At 36.7% G+C, this 17,265-nt stretch overlaps 2 protein-coding genes across 4 annotated transcripts; one reads left to right on the plus strand and one right to left on the minus strand.

The window, feature by feature from the left end:
• Window positions 1–752: 752 nt before the first annotated feature.
• Window positions 753–2,566, plus strand: LOC113711995 (uncharacterized). The gene is made up of 3 exons (XM_027235262.2): window positions 753–1,622; window positions 1,748–1,859; window positions 1,951–2,566. Exons 1-3 carry the CDS (start codon window positions 1,167–1,169, stop codon window positions 2,418–2,420), a joined length of 1,038 nt encoding a protein of 345 aa, XP_027091063.1. The 5' UTR covers window positions 753–1,166; the 3' UTR covers window positions 2,421–2,566.
• A 940-nt stretch (window positions 2,567–3,506) lies between these two features.
• On the minus strand, window positions 3,507–17,265 carry LOC113712226 (pre-mRNA-processing protein 40A). Of its 3 annotated transcripts, none has more exons than XM_027235553.2 (28): window positions 17,055–17,265; window positions 16,763–16,830; window positions 16,331–16,396; window positions 15,908–16,231; window positions 15,677–15,808; window positions 14,819–14,862; window positions 14,546–14,615; window positions 13,068–13,120; window positions 12,906–12,963; window positions 12,430–12,822; window positions 12,067–12,165; window positions 11,897–11,965; window positions 11,221–11,298; window positions 11,027–11,113; window positions 10,570–10,604; window positions 10,359–10,464; window positions 9,808–9,888; window positions 9,568–9,660; window positions 9,446–9,499; window positions 9,243–9,359; window positions 9,026–9,124; window positions 7,533–7,580; window positions 7,356–7,445; window positions 6,380–6,487; window positions 6,216–6,280; window positions 6,010–6,112; window positions 4,119–4,505; window positions 3,507–4,010 (listed from the first exon to the last, which is right to left on the minus strand). In XM_027235553.2, exons 2-28 carry the CDS (start codon window positions 16,796–16,798, stop codon window positions 3,873–3,875), a joined length of 3,033 nt encoding a protein of 1,010 aa, XP_027091354.1. In that variant the 5' UTR covers window positions 16,799–16,830; window positions 17,055–17,265; the 3' UTR covers window positions 3,507–3,872. The 3 variants fall into 3 exon arrangements, with proteins under 3 accessions (XP_027091354.1, XP_027091353.1, XP_027091355.1); XM_027235552.2 differs by having other exon boundaries at window positions 15,677–15,832; XM_027235554.2 differs by lacking the exon at window positions 3,507–4,010 and having other exon boundaries at window positions 4,253–4,500; window positions 15,677–15,832.

The following is a 17,265-nucleotide window of genomic DNA, read 5'->3' on the forward strand; positions in this document are numbered from 1 at the left end:
ACATGAGTTGTGTACATCCATATGATAAGTTTAGTGTAAATTATGTGTACTTAATGAGTATTTGGTAGATAATTGTTTGAAAAATCCTTATTCGAAATCCCATCTCTCTCATCCTTCATGTACCAAATCTCATGCTTAGGTCACTTGCAGATAGCTGAGAGGCAAGAATTGGGGAAAAGATCTTTATTTGTGTTCAACTACTGTATGGAAAAGTAAACCTAGCTTTTTTTCCAACATGGAGGATCTTTTTATGCAATTATTTTTCTCATTTTTTTGGCCCAATTGTCATGTTGTCACAGTGAGAAGGGTTAAATGCTCAGGGAACCTATTTTACCTCCTAGATTAATTCTGTGTGGGGTGGATATGACATATGGTGTTGGAAAGATAGTTGACCATGTGATTTGGTGCAACACTCGAAGATCCAATTGGTGCCCAGAAAACTATATATCATCTTTAAACATGATAAAACCGTTCCTTGAACATTTGAGGATCATTTTAACAATTTTTCCCATCATTAACCACCCAAAAGAATTTTCCCTTTCGTTGGTGGCGTTTTGGGGGAGCAGTTTGGGTGTGAGGTTTTTCTTGGTAGTTCAACGAGTCTAGAAGCTCTCTGTCTTCCATGCTTCTGCCCTCAAGCAATGATACTGTAGTGTTTGTCGTGGCAAACTCCAAAAGGACAAAAACTTTCGGGACCATCTCACAAAATCTACCAAATACTTTTTAATCTGTAATTTTCTCGAGTACATGTGTGGGCAGCATGTCTGTTGGAAGAGAAAGATAGATAGAACCAACGATCTCTAGGCTATACAGCTTTAAGTGCAAAGATACCTTGTGATTCAAAGATTGCATGACAGAAAGGTTAGGTAACACATTTTATTAATGTTCTCCATTTCAATGCTCCCGTCCTTGGAAAACAAAGCTTCGTATCTTCATTTATCTTCACTCATCCCCCAAATTCAACTCTCCGGCCTTATTTGAGTCTCCAATCTTCTCTTTGCTCCTCTCCTATCACTTGCTACCTTCCACTCCTGAACATGCTTTGTATAGTCCCATCCAAATATCCAATACCAAAGCAGCAGCTGTTCTCTTACCGCTTCTACTAGACAACTTTAAACAAGAGCATACACAATAATCTTTAGCCAAAAGAAATCATTTACCTTCCCATGATGTCTTCCATCATGTCCAAGCAGCTCGGAGACTTTCTCCAAGAACAGCAGGAACCTTTCATCTTAGAGGTTTATCTTCTTGAAAGAGGTTACAGCTCCAGCAGTATAGGAACATGTTTGAAAAGGTCAGTCAGCTCTGGTTTAAGGAGAAACAGAAAATTCATCCCGAATTGTTCAAGAATCGTGAGAGCTCTATTTAGCAGAACTCTGACTGTTACTGAGGACCAGAAAGTCAGCAATATTTCTGGAATCAGAAGTGAAGGTGTTTGTGTCTCAGAGATAGACAACATCAAACAGGAAATGGCAGATGATGATAAGTTTTCCTCCGCCAGCAGTGCAACAATGTTCAACTCTTGCTCAGAGAGTGATGGAGAAGATGCACATTACGCATGGAGAAAAGATGGCTTTTGGGGAATACCAGACTACTATCAAGCCATTAAAGATGAAAATGAGGTAGATTGGGACTCAATAATCACTGAATTCTTCATATCAAAACTCAGATGAGATGAGCCATTCTTGCTACTATAAAATTTCTAAATACTTAATTGATTCAGTTTGGTTGTCCTTGAAGCTAACAGGTTACCGCAGACCGAAGGTTTAGATTGGAAAATGGCGAAGACGGCAAGCAGCTGAGCCCAGTTTCAGTTTTAGAACATACACAATCTGCTGATGGTTCACCATTTTGTAGAAGTTGGTCCTTTTACTCGAACCTTGGTTTACATACAAGTGACCTTTTCTTGAAAATCTGACGTTTTGTACATATTTTTCTATTGGAAAACAGAAGACGGTGATGCTAGAAGCCACAAGCAAATTTCGACTTCAGTGTGTGCATGTAAATCAGAGAAGCCATTTTGTTCTGGTTTCGGTGAATTTTGCAAGCCTGATGCATCATCTCAATACGCGAAAAACAAGAAAGCAGTGCAAAAATCAAAACTACTTCTGTTTGACTGCGTTAGAGAAGTGGTGGAGAAGCACAAAAAGTACTACCCAGAGCCAGAAGGCCAACAAATTCAACAAATTATGGGGCATGAGAAGCTCTGGGAGCTCATATGCCAAAACATTTGGTTATGGAGCAAAGAATCAATTCATGAAACCAATACCGCCCATCTACTGCACCTTGATTTGTTATCTTCTGCTCAAGAGTGGAGCAATTTTGAGCATCACAGGCAAGAAATAGGTATTCAGCTTGCAGATGCGATGCTAGAGGATATCAGCTATGAGGTTATCACAGACATGACAAAGAATTCATGAACGTATGTAGATCTCAGAAGGGTTGTACTCAGAATTTTGTGGTGATATGAACATTTGTAGTCAAAAGCAGTTCAAATTATCCACAAGCTCTTTACCAAATCAATTGTTAAAACGTAAGATTTAACTGACGCACATACCATTTTCTAGAGCATGCATACAAAGTTAGAAGTATTTATTTTCTGGTCAATGTCTCGCTTAATCAAAACTATGGCAGACATTGATGTTTGAACCGCCAAGAAATGGGCAAATCCTCCGAAGCCAAGATCATAAAAGCTACATTTACTACGGGCAAACATTTCATAACTTTTGTGTGAAGGATGGATGCTTTTGTCCCTACCACACGCGTTAATTTTTATTTAGGACCCGCCACAGTAATAATTCTAGCTATCCATCATAGCAGGACTGATGTCTTTTGACCTTTAGTTGTATTTTTCTTCCTGCTTTCTGTATAAACTTTTTCCGGACAGCAGATGGGTAATTTGGCGCAATTTGAATTCAAAAATTATACTCCTGAAAAATCACCGTGGAAGCTTAAAAGAAATCATGCCGCATGAGGACACACTAGGCCTCGAAAAGTTTGTCAATTCTTCATAAAAATTAAAAAGGAAGCAAACTCGATTCAAATAAAAAAATGCTAAAAAAGTCTTTTCTTCTCTGTGCCACCACTTACCATTGAGCCCTACCATTATAATCAAGTAACTACCTACTATGCCCTACCACCATATGGAGTAAAGCATACCTTTGTAAGAGATCCCATTTTCTTTTTCTTCACCTTTGCAAGAAATCCTACTATACCGAGTGCAGAAAAGACTGCAATCCTGCAGTTCTACCCAAAAAAAAAAAAAAAGAGTGATTCTCAGGAGAATTTGCCATACAGTGGTTAATATGCAAGGCCTTCGAACCATGATCATGGATTTCTGGCGACAGTAGGGAACCAAATATCCAACCCCAGCACCGCCCAGTCACCCCCCTCCCTCTACCCCCAACCCCAAAAAAAAAAAAAAAAAACAAACAAACTAGAAGAAAACAAGTAATAATTCGCTTGAAGGGGGAAAAAATGAAGCAAGAGAAGACAAGGCCCAGTAAGAATGTGAATTTTCTACTCAATTAAATGCACAATAGATTTGTCATCAAACTAATTGCAATGACAAAGCGTCTTTAAATTTTACGAATTGACTTTGTTTCACACTTTGAAACCGTACACCGTTTTTCCGTCTGCAGCCCTAGTCAACCAAATAACAGCAAAATACACAGTAAAACTGGCAAAGAATACACATCACACGCTGTCATGACACTGCTCGATCTTCAAGAACACACACTAACTCCTAAATTGCCTGATTAAATTACTTGATCAACACAGACGTCCTTTCAGCATCTTAAGCGGGTATAGAGGTAGAAGCATAGTGCCCCATTTTCTTAAAAAACAGCTAGGTCTGCTATGTTAATCTAACATTATTCCATTTCCACATCTTCACCAAGCTCACCATCTTCAAGCTCCTCATGCCCACCACCTCGACGAGATCCATCCCTATGATCTTTTCTGTGTCTTTTATGCCGTGTTTCACAATCAGATTCAGGTGAATGCCCATGCTGCCAATGAACAAAAGAAAACCATAAAACAGATAGAAGTTGCTACCATAAGCTATATAATCATAACATGCTTAAAACAATTATAGCCTGGATAACAGAAAAAGATACCTTCCTTGACTTTTTACGGTCACTGCTATGCCGACGAGACTTCTTAGTCTCCTCTTTCTCATCCTTCTCAGAACTTGCATCATCAGTTACACTGTGGTGCCTCTTTCGATGTTTCTTGTCTCTGTCTTTTTCCCTTTTCTTCTCTTCTTTGAGTCCATGATCATCTTTTTCCTTTTTCTTCTCTTCTTTGAGTCCATGATCATCAATGGCATCTGCATTTGCAGTATCTACTTCGTCTTTCTTCGATCTTTCTTTCCCTTTTTCTTTTTCTCTTTCACGTTCCCTTTCTCTCTCTTTCTCTTTGTCTTTTTCTTTCTCTTTCTCTTTCTCCCTTCTGTCTTTATCCTTCTTCTTCTCTTTTTCTTCTCTTTCTCTCTCTTTTCTAGCCTATGTCAAAAACAATTAATGAAAGGAAAAGAGGAAAGTAACAATCTCAGCTTTTAGCATAAAAGAAAAAGCTCCTTAAAATATTGACCAGCAAAATCTTCAATCAAGATAAAGGTAACACCATAAACTAACAATCATAGGCACAATGTTTGGGGAAAACTCATCAGCCACAAACAAATAGTAAGGACTTTTCGAAGGGGAAAAAAAAGTAAATATGCACATTGCCATTTGTTATCAGGGTAGACACACCAAAACAGTCAATGAAAGAGCTGGTTCAGTTAACTTGCACATTCAAATTGTCAGACCATGTTTTCTAATAAAAGGCATCAGCAAAACTATGCATATAACATAACATCTTTTCACAAGTGTGGCTCTAGAAACCGTACAAAAAGGCATTCCATTTTTGGTGATATGTATACAAATTTCATCAGGGGCACTTTCTTGCTGGTATCAAATCCAATTTTAGATTTAATGCATTCAGTCAAACATTCCAACTTATTTTGATTCGTTTGTGCATATATTTAAAGCAGAGAGAATTGAAACAACTCCATCAACGAAGTTGCCTAATATAAGTTGCAAAGAAAAGATGTAATGTTTTGAAAGTACACTTGCAATATTGCACAGAAACACGATGCACTTGAAATTAATAGTTCTGACAAAATAAAGAGATATGCATGTAGATGAGGAAAGAGGAGAAAAAAGAGATAACATGTAGATGATTCAAAATGATAAAAAGAAGGGTTGGGAAATGATTAAAAGAAAAAATCGGAAATTGATTAATATGGAAAAATTGTTCAAAATATCCCTCACACTTTGCCAAATGAGTTTTTCGTGCTTCACTTTTAAAATGTTAACTTTACATCCCTTACAAATTCAAGTTAGCAAAATTTGGTTCCAAAATTTTCACTACTTTTTAGCCTAAAATCTCCACACGACCCACATGCAGTCATTTTTTATGTACCAGAAAGTCAGATCTCAATTTTTTAGTAGCAAAAATGAATATAAGTTGGGTCAGATCCCACTTTTTTGGCAAAAAAAATGAATATGGTTCAGGTTAGATCCTACTTTTTCAGAGGCAAAAATGAATATGAATTGGGTATTTGTTAACTACAAATAAGACCCATTTCGCCCCCAGAAAAATGACCATGTCTGGGTGACGTGATGGATTCAGGGTAACAAGTGGTCAAAAACCTATACCAAATTTTATTGACTTAATTTTGTTAGGGATTTAAAGTTACTATTTTAAAAGTGAAGGATGAAAAAATTCATTTGATGAAATGTGAAGGAACATTTTGAATGATTTTCCGATTGATATCAAAGCCCAAAGATATATAATCTATGCAACTAGAATACTAGACCGCATTTACTTGTAAAAACAATGATGCTCGAAATTCTTCAAAGTTCAATATCTTGTTTCAGGTGACAAAATAATGATGAAACTAAATAGCACAGTACTGTTGCTGGATGGATAAGACACACAAGTACTACAGGAGAATTATTTCACCTTTTCCTCCTCTCGTTTGCGTTCCTTTTCCTTTGCCTTCTCCTGCAAGCGTGCAATATATTCTTCAAAGATTTCCTTGCAAGAATTCTCCTCTCCAATGGATCTAGTAAAAGTTTAATTAGAAAAAGTACTATGAGAAGTCCAGCAAATTGAAGTGAATAACATTTCCAAGCTTGCACTTCATACATAATTGACGAAAAATTTACCTATATTCTGAGCTGTCTTCAAGCAATTCTTTTGATTCCTCCCAGTTAGATGTCGCAGTTATTTCCTAGGAGATGGTAGACCAAATGTCTATTAAAAGAGTTCATATACATGCTATGTGACAACAACATAAGTATGAACTCCCCCTATAAAAAATTACACATACCTTAATGGTGCTCAGCAAATCACTGAAGTCTTTAGCAAGACGCTGACGCTTTTTAGCTTCTTTCTCCTCCTTTTCTTTGGCTCTCTCTAGTAGATCCTCGAAAACAAGCTGCAAAGAACTGACTAGTAAGCGCAAAGGCAAATGGTGGGCCGTACTATGACACAAGCACCAATAAAATAACTTGAATTTCAGCTAGAAACGCATTACAACTGATTGGAAAACAGAGTCACCAGGAAGGTTAGAGATGCTAATTTAACCCACACTCATGCCTCATCGGACCAGTTCTGTCCAAAGTGGACAGCCTTCAAGTGTTATTAGACAAAATTTCAATAACATGCTTGATAAAGCCCTGTTTTAGTATTACTTTTTCTCAAACACATGGTTCTGTTCATATAAAAGATGATAAGCCACTAAAATATTGAATCAAAGAGAACAAATAGAAATTCATTGACACAAAATCAAGGGAAGGGAAAAAATGTCAAAGTAACATTATCCTTTCACAGCACTTGAGCAGATTTCGAAGGTCACATGCTAGGTTCAAGTCATCACTGCCAAAAACAATTCCAGAAGGGGAAAATGATTGACCCAAAAAGAAATATATCTGATACTGTAAGTTGATCAATGTAAACTAGACATCAGAAAGAAAAACATAAATAAGATAGCTAGTGAGAAAGCATTCATGCTTAGCACATATTTTCCCAACTGTATTGCAAGTTGTTTTGTGCTTATAGGAGATGCATGTCCAGACACAAAACAAAACCAACCTTCTTGTGGAGAACAAAACAAGGAGTCTAGACATATGGATCTCCACATGCCTCTCCCAGATATAGGCTCAGGTACAAGAGCACAGCATGAAACTAATGCATTATCTAGGTACATATTACCCCAAAATAAGATAAAAAGAAATACAGGGAAAAAAAACATTTGCGACAGCAAGCAAAGAATAACTTAAAATCCTAGTTTTCAATGTTCATACCTGTAAATTAATATCTGATACCTCTGAGCTGATGCTCTCCTTAATAGCAGCCTTAAAGTCTTCCAATGTCCACATTGGCAAAACAGATATCTGAATTCATACACAAGGAAATATTTAAAAACTATGCAGATCAGAATACTCATTGGATAGATAACTAAACAGCCTAGATAACTTTACCTTTTCCAGCTTCACTGCATCTTTTATCCGTGTCTTGTCATCATGATACTGAAGAAAAAGAGAAGGAAAAAAGTAAAGAGAATCAGCTTCCTGCTGATAAATATTAGAGATTTTGAATCTCAAATACTTATCATAAAGTTCAACATTAATAAACCAGAAGTATATGGCTTGTATGGCTGTAGCTATCCATATCAATGCATGTGCCCATGAACTATATGAATGCTTTTCCAAGCTTTGATAAGAGGATTCCCTATTAATCTACTTACAGAAAGAAAATTGTAGCCGTTGAATGACAAGTTTCGCAACAAAGGATGTCAAAGTGTCTGATGTACAATCCGTAATACCACGTAGCTAACTTATAGTAGTTTCTTGACTTCCCTTCTTTGTATATTCACTTCTATTGATCATCAATGAAAAACTCATACGAGAGGTAACTTATGGTAATTAATAGCTCAGGAAGTGCAAAATTAAGCACAAAGCAGACAGAAGAGCCAGTTTAATGCTTTTCATCGTCTAAAGTTAGTGACCATCATACCAAAAAGTGCCAGTAAGGCACATGAAAGCTCACAAGGCAAACAAGCAAGCTTCTTGAATTTGTTCCTCTTTTTCAGCTTTCCTTTCCATAAAACCAACGTACCTTTTTTTTGTCTTATCTATGGCATTGAATAGTTTGATTAGGATAACTGATTATAACTACCATAAACCCTCAACATCTATTGACTTCATTGATTTAGTTGCTTGGGAGCTTAATTTTCTATGCATTTTAGAATGCTAAACAGCTTCAACCTTGATATTTAAGTTTGTATTACTTCACTTTATATGAGTATACAACATGTACTTTTCACGTTCAATCCACTAATCTGCAGAGATTTTATTCTAGAATCTGTCTCTTTTCTCATCTTCAATGTTTACTTGTATCATTGTTAATAACTGTAGACTATATATTAAAAAAAATCATGTAACATTAAGCTTCACTTCAATGAAGTGTGTGCTTTGCGCTTAAGTGCACAGAAGGCCTCTTCTGCTTTGCACTCTGTACATTTAACTAGATTATGATCAATGCATGAGACTTCTCCAACGCTTCGAAGAACACCTAAACATTTTGCCTCCAATCAACACATGTACGACAGACTGCTTTTTGCATTGGAGTATCTAGAAAGGTATAAGGATAATGCAAATATCTCTTCAGAATCAAAGTAAAGAGCAGGCTTAACTGTCTCCCAACATGCCCCATAATAGAAGCAACAAGGAAAACATTGACTAGAACCAAAATAGTGGTAGCAAAATCTTTAGTTTGCAAATAGGTATAGCCGCCATTGGGTGCATAATACAGACAGGAATGGAAATTTTTTACCTGAAATCTTACTCTTATATGTACAAAATTAACTATAATGGGAACAAAGTTATGCATAATAAAAAGTACTAATGGGAACAGAGATGAAGGATAATGGGAACAAGTACTAATTCTCTACAGTGATCACCATAAAAGGTACCTGGTTTTCCAATTCTTCCAAAACATCCTCGAACAAATCCATTGGTGTAGATCCAGAAGTGTTCAATGCAACAGCCTGATAAGCCTCAGTATCTTTGACCTACCAAGCAAAACACAGAAAGAAAAACTAAGTGGATCAGATTATTCCAGAGACACCATCTTCTTAGCTAACCAAAACCTCTGATATCTACTTAGTCCAAAATCAAGGAGACTCATACCTTCTGGCAGTAATCACGCCAAAGAGTTTTAGCATTCAAAATGCCAGCAGCAATATGTTCTTCCATCAACTTGCGAAAAGCATCTCGATTTTTGCGCTCAGCACGTCTCAATTGTTCCTTAAAATTATGTTAAAAAAGAGACAGAATCAATTAGTACCTTAATCTGGATGGACAAATGTCAAGAAAGTAATTCAATAGCAGACCTTTTCTTTCTTTTTCTGCTCTTCCTCCTCCCTCTCCAAATCTCGGATGTATTCCTGCCATAAATACCAAAATCAGCACCAATACAAGAAACCATTCTCACAGTTCAAGAAAACAATATTACCTGGAAGATCTCCAAACGATCAATCTTGTCAAGGCGTGAACATCTTTCATCGTCTTCCAAGAGATCTTGAACTTTCCTCCACTGGCTATCTACCTGCAGTCATCAAAGGAATGGGAGATATTGGACAAGGATAAACAAGATTAAAGGGCGGGTTTGGCGATTTTTTTTTGGGGGGGGGGAGGGGGGGAATGGATGATACATGGATTCTAACAATAAGAAAGCTAAAATAAAAATAAATACCTTAATAAAGCCACAAGTTTCCAGAAATTGCCTATACTCTGACCTATTCCGGCGATGCTCCTCCTGTGCCTTAACTCTTTCCTGCATTCATGCACACCATTACTTATCGCATTGAAGTTAATAAAGAATGCACACAGGATGTGCGAATCCAAGAAACTATATAAATAAGTCTATAACACTGCAATTCATAACTGCTGAACAAATACTACTGGTGTTCATCACAAGTCTAAGTGAAACTGAATATTTACCAGCTTTCAAACTAGTCTGCAGAACAACTTTCTTAGTTTTTTTCTTTTTTGGTCCCATACAAGAAAGCAAGGTTCTAGTCAATAGAACTTGTTATTGCATGATACTACTAGTAAAGTATATCTAAAGCAACACAACAACAATAATTTTTTATACATATAAGAAATACCATGGTATTTTTTTTTTTTTGTCAGAAATACCATAGTATATTAGACTTTGATAAGTAATAGATAAACTAAAAGCATGGCTGGCCAAACAAGTAATTATTCATTCTTCATATATAAGCACAAGCAGAGACTGGATACCTTTTTCTGAAGATCCACCAGGTAACTTCTAAAAAGATCCTCACGATCTGATTCTTTTTCCACAGCTTTGAAACGTTCATCATCTTCTAACATCGTTACCGCTTTGCTGCTCAGTAGGAAAGAGCTTATAAGAAAAATATGATCTTGTCATCTATGATTGATAGAAAACAAGATGTGATCGATTGAACAAGAGAAGAGAACAAATATAAACCTCCATCTTGTCAATGATGTAAGCTCCCTGCACTCCTGACACAATATTCACAGAGTGAAAGTCACCATTCAAATCAGTAAAACTTTCAACAACATAAGCAATAACATCAATACAAATCACCAAGAATTTAAACTGAATAATAGATGAAACTATGCATGAGCTGCATGACTACATAGAATTCCCACCCTAGTCTAGCTTTAGCAATTATGATTGCGAAATGAAAACTTTTAAGTTAACAATGCCATGGTAAACATGCACAATGGAAGATTGCTATTCAATAAAACTCTGATACGTATACAAAAAGGCTCATGAATTTGATAATAAACAGTTTCAACTCACGCTACGGCCAAAAAAAAAAAGAGCTTAAAAGTTTATTTCCACGTACAACTTGTTAATAGTAGAAAAAAACCAACTTAAGAATTGATAATGAGAAAATGACCGACAAGAAGCAACTTACTTCCAACATCTTCGTAAATTCTTCTTTTGCTTTTCTTTGCCTCAAACGTCTCTCCTCTGCCTCTATCTTTTTCCTTTGCATCAAGTACTGTTAATGATGTACAATAAAGATGAAAGAATCAGAAGCAAAAACAAGAGCAATTAAACTACAGAATACTAAGGGAGAAAACCCTTCTGGCAGCAACATATAATTACCTCATTGAATGCCTGTTTCCTCTCACCAAGTGTTTTTAGGGCACCATATCTTTTGTCATTAATAATAACCCGCATAGCCTGAGATGCAAGTCAAAGTTCAGCAAAAGCAGTTAAAGCAACCTCTGTTCTGCAGCCCTGACACCTCTTTAGGCATATACAAAATCATGGTTACAAGAAATAGGTAGGGAATCGGCATGAGAGGTGCAGAGGAGAGGAGAATAAATGAATAGAGGAAAAATAAGATGCAAAAAATTAGAGTCAATTCTGGGGTTTAAGACAAAAAGATTCAATTGCCACAGCTGAAACCAATTTTCTGACTGTTGCATGGGATGATTAAAAATCTGGCGAGGTTGGAAGTGTCGCTGGGTTTTCTAATCATGAATATACATAGAGATGAGACATAGAAATAGGGAGGACAAGGTATCATTGAGCCAGATTAAATAATATTCTCAATTTGCTAAACTGATCGTGTGGTTTTAAGTTATACTTTCTTCTATCCCAGATGAAGAATACTTTGAAACATCGCATAAGTATGTAATGATATCAAAATTTTGAATCTTGGAAAACATCTTCTCAATTTTACCACTTCCTGTACGAATTATTAAGATCAAATGCAAAGATAGCCATTCCCATGTCCATGCTGCTAGACGGTAGCCAAAAAAAAAGTTAAGGATACCTGCTCCCAAGTCCAATCTGCCTCAACATTTGCAGACTCTAGTAATGCTTTAAAAGCATTTTTTGCTTCCTAAACAAAAATGTAAAAAGGTCAACAAATACAGCACTCTATTTTTATCGAAGCCCAACTGTCCAAGAAAAGCATGAAAAGATCATTTACTAAATATGCACCTGTTTATTGGTGAAAACTAAAGGTTCATCGTCCATCGGCTTTTCTTCTGAGGTTGTCACATTAACTTTTCCTGCGACAGCCATGCCCTTCTTTGCCTCCTTAAAGCCACATAAAATTAAACTCCATATAAACAAATCTTGGCGACTTCAAACCATTAATTTTTTGGTAGATATTTATAAGGGTGCCATTGAGCATGAGAAACCTCTATGTTCAAGGACAACTACCCTTTCCGCTAATCAAAAGAGACAAACACAACTTCAAAGATTATATTTCAGCTCCCAAGCACAATCACACTCAGATGTCATAAACAGATAAGAGTTGAACAGTCAAACTTCAGATGAAACATGAAAAACAACACATACCTCAATATCCTGAGAAGAAGCTTCACCAGTAGAACCTTCAGCAATGTGTGAAGAATTATTCTCCACATTATGCATTCCCAAGCTTCCTGTTGTAGGAGCAGGTGAAGCGGATGTTTCACCTAGAGAGGGCACACTAACCATACTTGTTACAGCAGGTTGTACTGTTGGAACTGCAGGTGATCCAAAAACGGCCACAGTGGGAGAATTAACAACAGCAGCCACAGGAGTCACCGCAATTGGGCTAGAAGCTATGGCAGATACTGTTGAAGAAGTGGAGCTAACTGAAGTAACAAGAGGTGGTTGTCCAACGGAGGTGCTAGTTGGAGCAGTAGGCACACCCATTTCTAAATGAGATCCAAAGGAAGCTGCCTTTTCAGCTTGTTCACGAGCCAGCTGGCGGCATTTGCTCAAGTATTAGTCCAGATAATAGTTGTAGGCAAAGCAATTATACAACACTAATAGAATACAGAAGAAACCTTTAGCTCCTCAGGCATTGTCCATTTTGATTCCTTTGTTTCCTTATTGTAGTAATACCTGAAAAGATTAGAAACTAGTTAAATAGACAAACACAAAATAACCTGTAAAAACACCCCCAAACAGGGAGATATTGTTTAATAACAACTGTAGTTAGTGCTCACTTTCTACCCTCAGGAGTGGTAAATTCTTTCCAAACTGTTGATGCATCAGCTCTCTGTCAAACAAGAAATTCACAAATAATAAGTAAATCACATCCTCCAGAAAGAAAAGAAAAAACCAATACAAAGAATTCAGTAGAAACAATGAAAACGTAACTAGACATTTCTAAAAGAGAAATGGATGTGATTCCAGAGGAAAGAAATCAGACCAAGAAATAACAGAAAAGTAAACTATAAACGTGGAGAAATTAAAACATTCATCACCAGCAACAAATGTGTTAAATACGATAGCAGATCCACATTAGAAAAAGCCATGATAAGTCAGAGATAAACATACAGCCTTCACGCGAGCTGCCAAAGGCTGCAATCAACTGTTTAAGCATGTGCCAAAAAAATGCTAAAGATGATCATTGGTTAGAGAAATTATGCCAGAAAGTGCTGGTAGCATACCACTACTACCAATCCAAAAAGTTTCAGAGAAAAATGAAGAAACATTGTACAAGACAGGAATCTACATTAAGCTGTAAAAGACATTCACAGCAATCATGTACAACAAACTTGGCATATTGCTAAATCACTGGAACAGCACTAGCAAGCATAGCTGCCTTGTAATTTTTACCATCAGTGTAAAAATTAACAGTTGCGAATATAAGTAGCAGAATTTGTACCTGAAACCTTTGAAAGAACATAGAGATCAGGCAAGTCATGTGCCAGAAGCTAATGCATTAGATGGATGAAACAATATTAAAAGCAAATGAGTGCAGAAGATAGCTGAAGAAGAAGAAGAAGAAGACTAATCATTCATAGCATCACATAACATGATATGCAAACACACCAAGCAAATCTTAAATAGCTGGACAAACCAAAAAACAGCACAAGAAATTCTAGACAGCAAGGATTACTACATAATAACTCTAAAAACTCATTGACTACTTAAGGACACCTACACCCTAAAGACGAATTTATACAAAAAAGTCATGTGAGTAGAATGCAAGCCAACATTGACATAAGTAGCAGGGAAAAAGAAGATCAAATAAAACCACAAATGCAAATGAACGAGATTATTTCAGACATGAAATGCACAGTACCACTCAGCCTCCCACAGGACTATAAAAAAACCAAACATTGCTGCTACAATTAGACCATAAAAGCATTCCATTAACCAAATACTACAAAAGAAATCCCTACATTACAAAATGTGAATAGCAAATTGTTGCCTGCCTTGAGAAAGTGAAACCGCCTTCAAAGTAGCACTAAGAGCAGCCGTTTTATTCCCTTGGCTTGCCATGACATCTACAAACCAGTGGAAGACCATGCAAAGAAAAGGAGAACAGGAATAAAACAATTTGGAACAATTAAGTGCTGCTTAATTGTGAACATCCAATTTGCACAAAACTCAATATCATACCCCAAGCATGCTTCGGTTTTGCACAGAGGTAAAACTATTCTTCCGAAGAAAAGTAGTTAGATTATTGACTCACCTCTATGGGTGTCATCAGTTCTAGAGGCTTCTCCCAGCTAGATTGTTGTGTGACCTTGTTGTAGTAGTATCTGGGTACAATCACCAAAAAAGAAAATCAACTTGAGAGTCCCAGAATAAGATCTCAAAAAATTATTTAAAAAGTTAAAAACCAGAGGATCTTACACGAGTAAGATCCTAGTCCAAATTAAAAAATGAACCTTTAAAAATTATAACCAGAAAGAGTCTAAAAGCACCTCCCACGAACAAAAAAGCTCCTAACAAAGTAACTAACCTTCTTCCATTAGCAGCCTCAAACTCCTGCCAGTTTGATGGAGTCTGTTAAACAGAAATGAGAGTGTTAAAAACCTGAAGTCCATAATTAAACAAATACACAGTGAAGAACACCCTGACTGAATCAATACCAGTGGATCAGTAGGGAGACAAAAACATATTATTTTTAGCATGATTTTTTATCAGTTCGAAATATACCAAGTTATGCATTTCTTCAGAAAAGCATTTGCATTTTCTTTCTGCATCTAAATGCTAATATCAAAAACCAGGCTGAGAAAAACATAAGAACCTTCAAGATCCACAATTTCACTGTGCCATATTGGCATCATTTAACTACATAATGGCCAATAACAAAAATGAAATCGGGAAACCGTTTTAACTAAAGCCTTCAGGGAAATATCTAGATTTCCAACTTCAATTCCCCAGATATAAAAGAAACTTGTAAAAAAAATGTAAAAAACCCATCTCATACAAATCATTCCACAAACACCAAATAATACAAGACAACTCATAGGAACTTGAACTTTCTGAAAGTGCACAGACAAATCAGAAACATTTACTGTTGGGCACAAATAAATACCAACAACCTCAAGATCTCAAGTCTGACAAATAATTTTAAAAATTCATAAATATTGAAAAAAAAAGGCAGAAAAAGTTTATGTATTGCAACAAAAGGACTTCAAGACCTCAAAAGAATGCTTGTCTAAATGCCAGCAGAAAAGGACACACTCCGCATAGAGAGGAAAATATGTAACAGCATGTGAACCAATACTGACAATCCAACACTAGGGAGTCTTTCAAGCAATTTTCTGTTTGAGACAGGGTAATTGGATACAAGTAAAGGACAATGAGAACTAACTGAGATCGCGGCTGCCTGCTGCAAATGTGTACCAGGAGGAGCACCTTGACTTCCAGGCTGCAGCCACAGTTGACCAGAGACAGCTGGTACATGAGTTTGATGTTGCGATGGAATATTCATGCCATTTTGTGTCTGACCAAAAGAAGACGGTGCAAACTAAAAGAGCAGCAAAATCAATAACAAGAAGCAAGAGTTTGGAATGCAGATAAGAATGCCACTGTCATTTCTTACAGTATAAGATGATGAGAATTGAACTGCTGGGCCACCTACACCGTGCGGATGATTATTCAAGGTGGATCCTGTTTGCTGAGGCTGCTGCGCACCGGAAGTAATAGGCATATTTTGTTGAATTAATGGATTATGAATTGGCTGAGATGAAGGTGCAGCAGTACCAAGCTGAGAAGGAAACTGCTGCATTGGTTGGGAATACTGCAGAGGCTGAGTTTGTCCATGTGGCAGTCCGACATTCTGCACTTGACCAACAGGGCGAAATTGCTGAGCAGTTGACATAGGAGGAAACAGTTGGCCTTGCTGTCCAGGCATGGCAGGACGGAACTATTACCCCAAAAAAAAGTGTTCATCACCATCTATGTATCCAACTCATAAAAAAAATAAAATAATTAGCATAAAACAGAGAATAAGTTGGTGATATACTTGCATAGGGAAAGGAACGCCATAATTTGGAGGTGCCACTGATCCCACTGCAGGAGGCCGAAGAGGCTATAAGGTATAAAACAAACAAGATCAAGTCAAAAATTACAATAAAATAACACAGTATCAATACCATTTGACCACTTCTCAAGGAACAACATAATCACATGGTAAAGCAGCAATACTAAAGGTTTTTCCTAAACAAAATCATCATCAAAACATAAACAATCTTCATTCTTCATCTCATAAACAATACAATCACGCATTTGCTTTTACATTCAACCCAGGTTTTCCAATTTCAACGTTTCTAGCTAATTAAGACAAAATAACCATTGAACGGTAACTCATTAACAAATGCTAATAAAACCTTAAAATTTTACGGACAGAAACAATTTAATCTTTCAATTTTTCTCGGAAGTACATGTGTTCGTGTACCTGTGCACCGGATGACTGGGGAGGATTATTGGCCATGACTGCGCATCAACAACCCTAACCCAAAGCAGCTGCGATAATAATAATAATCACTCATGAAATAATCAATCATCAACAATTTTCCAATATAATTCGCACAAAAACACTAACAAATTGTGGTATTCAAAAGCACATACATAAATTATAGTATGATAATAAACTGAAATGAATTAGAAACTACCGATTAAAACCCATAACCGAACCCAAAACCCGAAATTAAAGAAATAAATAAAGATATAAGAAAGAGATGCATTACCTGAAGATGGAAAATAGAAAAATAATAGTAGAAAATTGAGCCGATATTTTATGCTGCAAAAATTATATAAACCCTAAATATTGAGCAGCGCCGGGTCGATTTCTCCAGATTCGGGCTTGGCGCGAGGATGGATGGTGCACAAATGCTGATATTTGGAGCTTGGACTGGACTAGTGTAAAGTGGTAATTAAGGGCTTTACTGGATTTTTTGT

This window comes from Coffea arabica, chromosome 10e, assembly GCF_036785885.1.
Source record: "Coffea arabica cultivar ET-39 chromosome 10e, Coffea Arabica ET-39 HiFi, whole genome shotgun sequence".
NCBI lineage: Eukaryota > Viridiplantae > Streptophyta > Magnoliopsida > Gentianales > Rubiaceae > Coffea > Coffea arabica.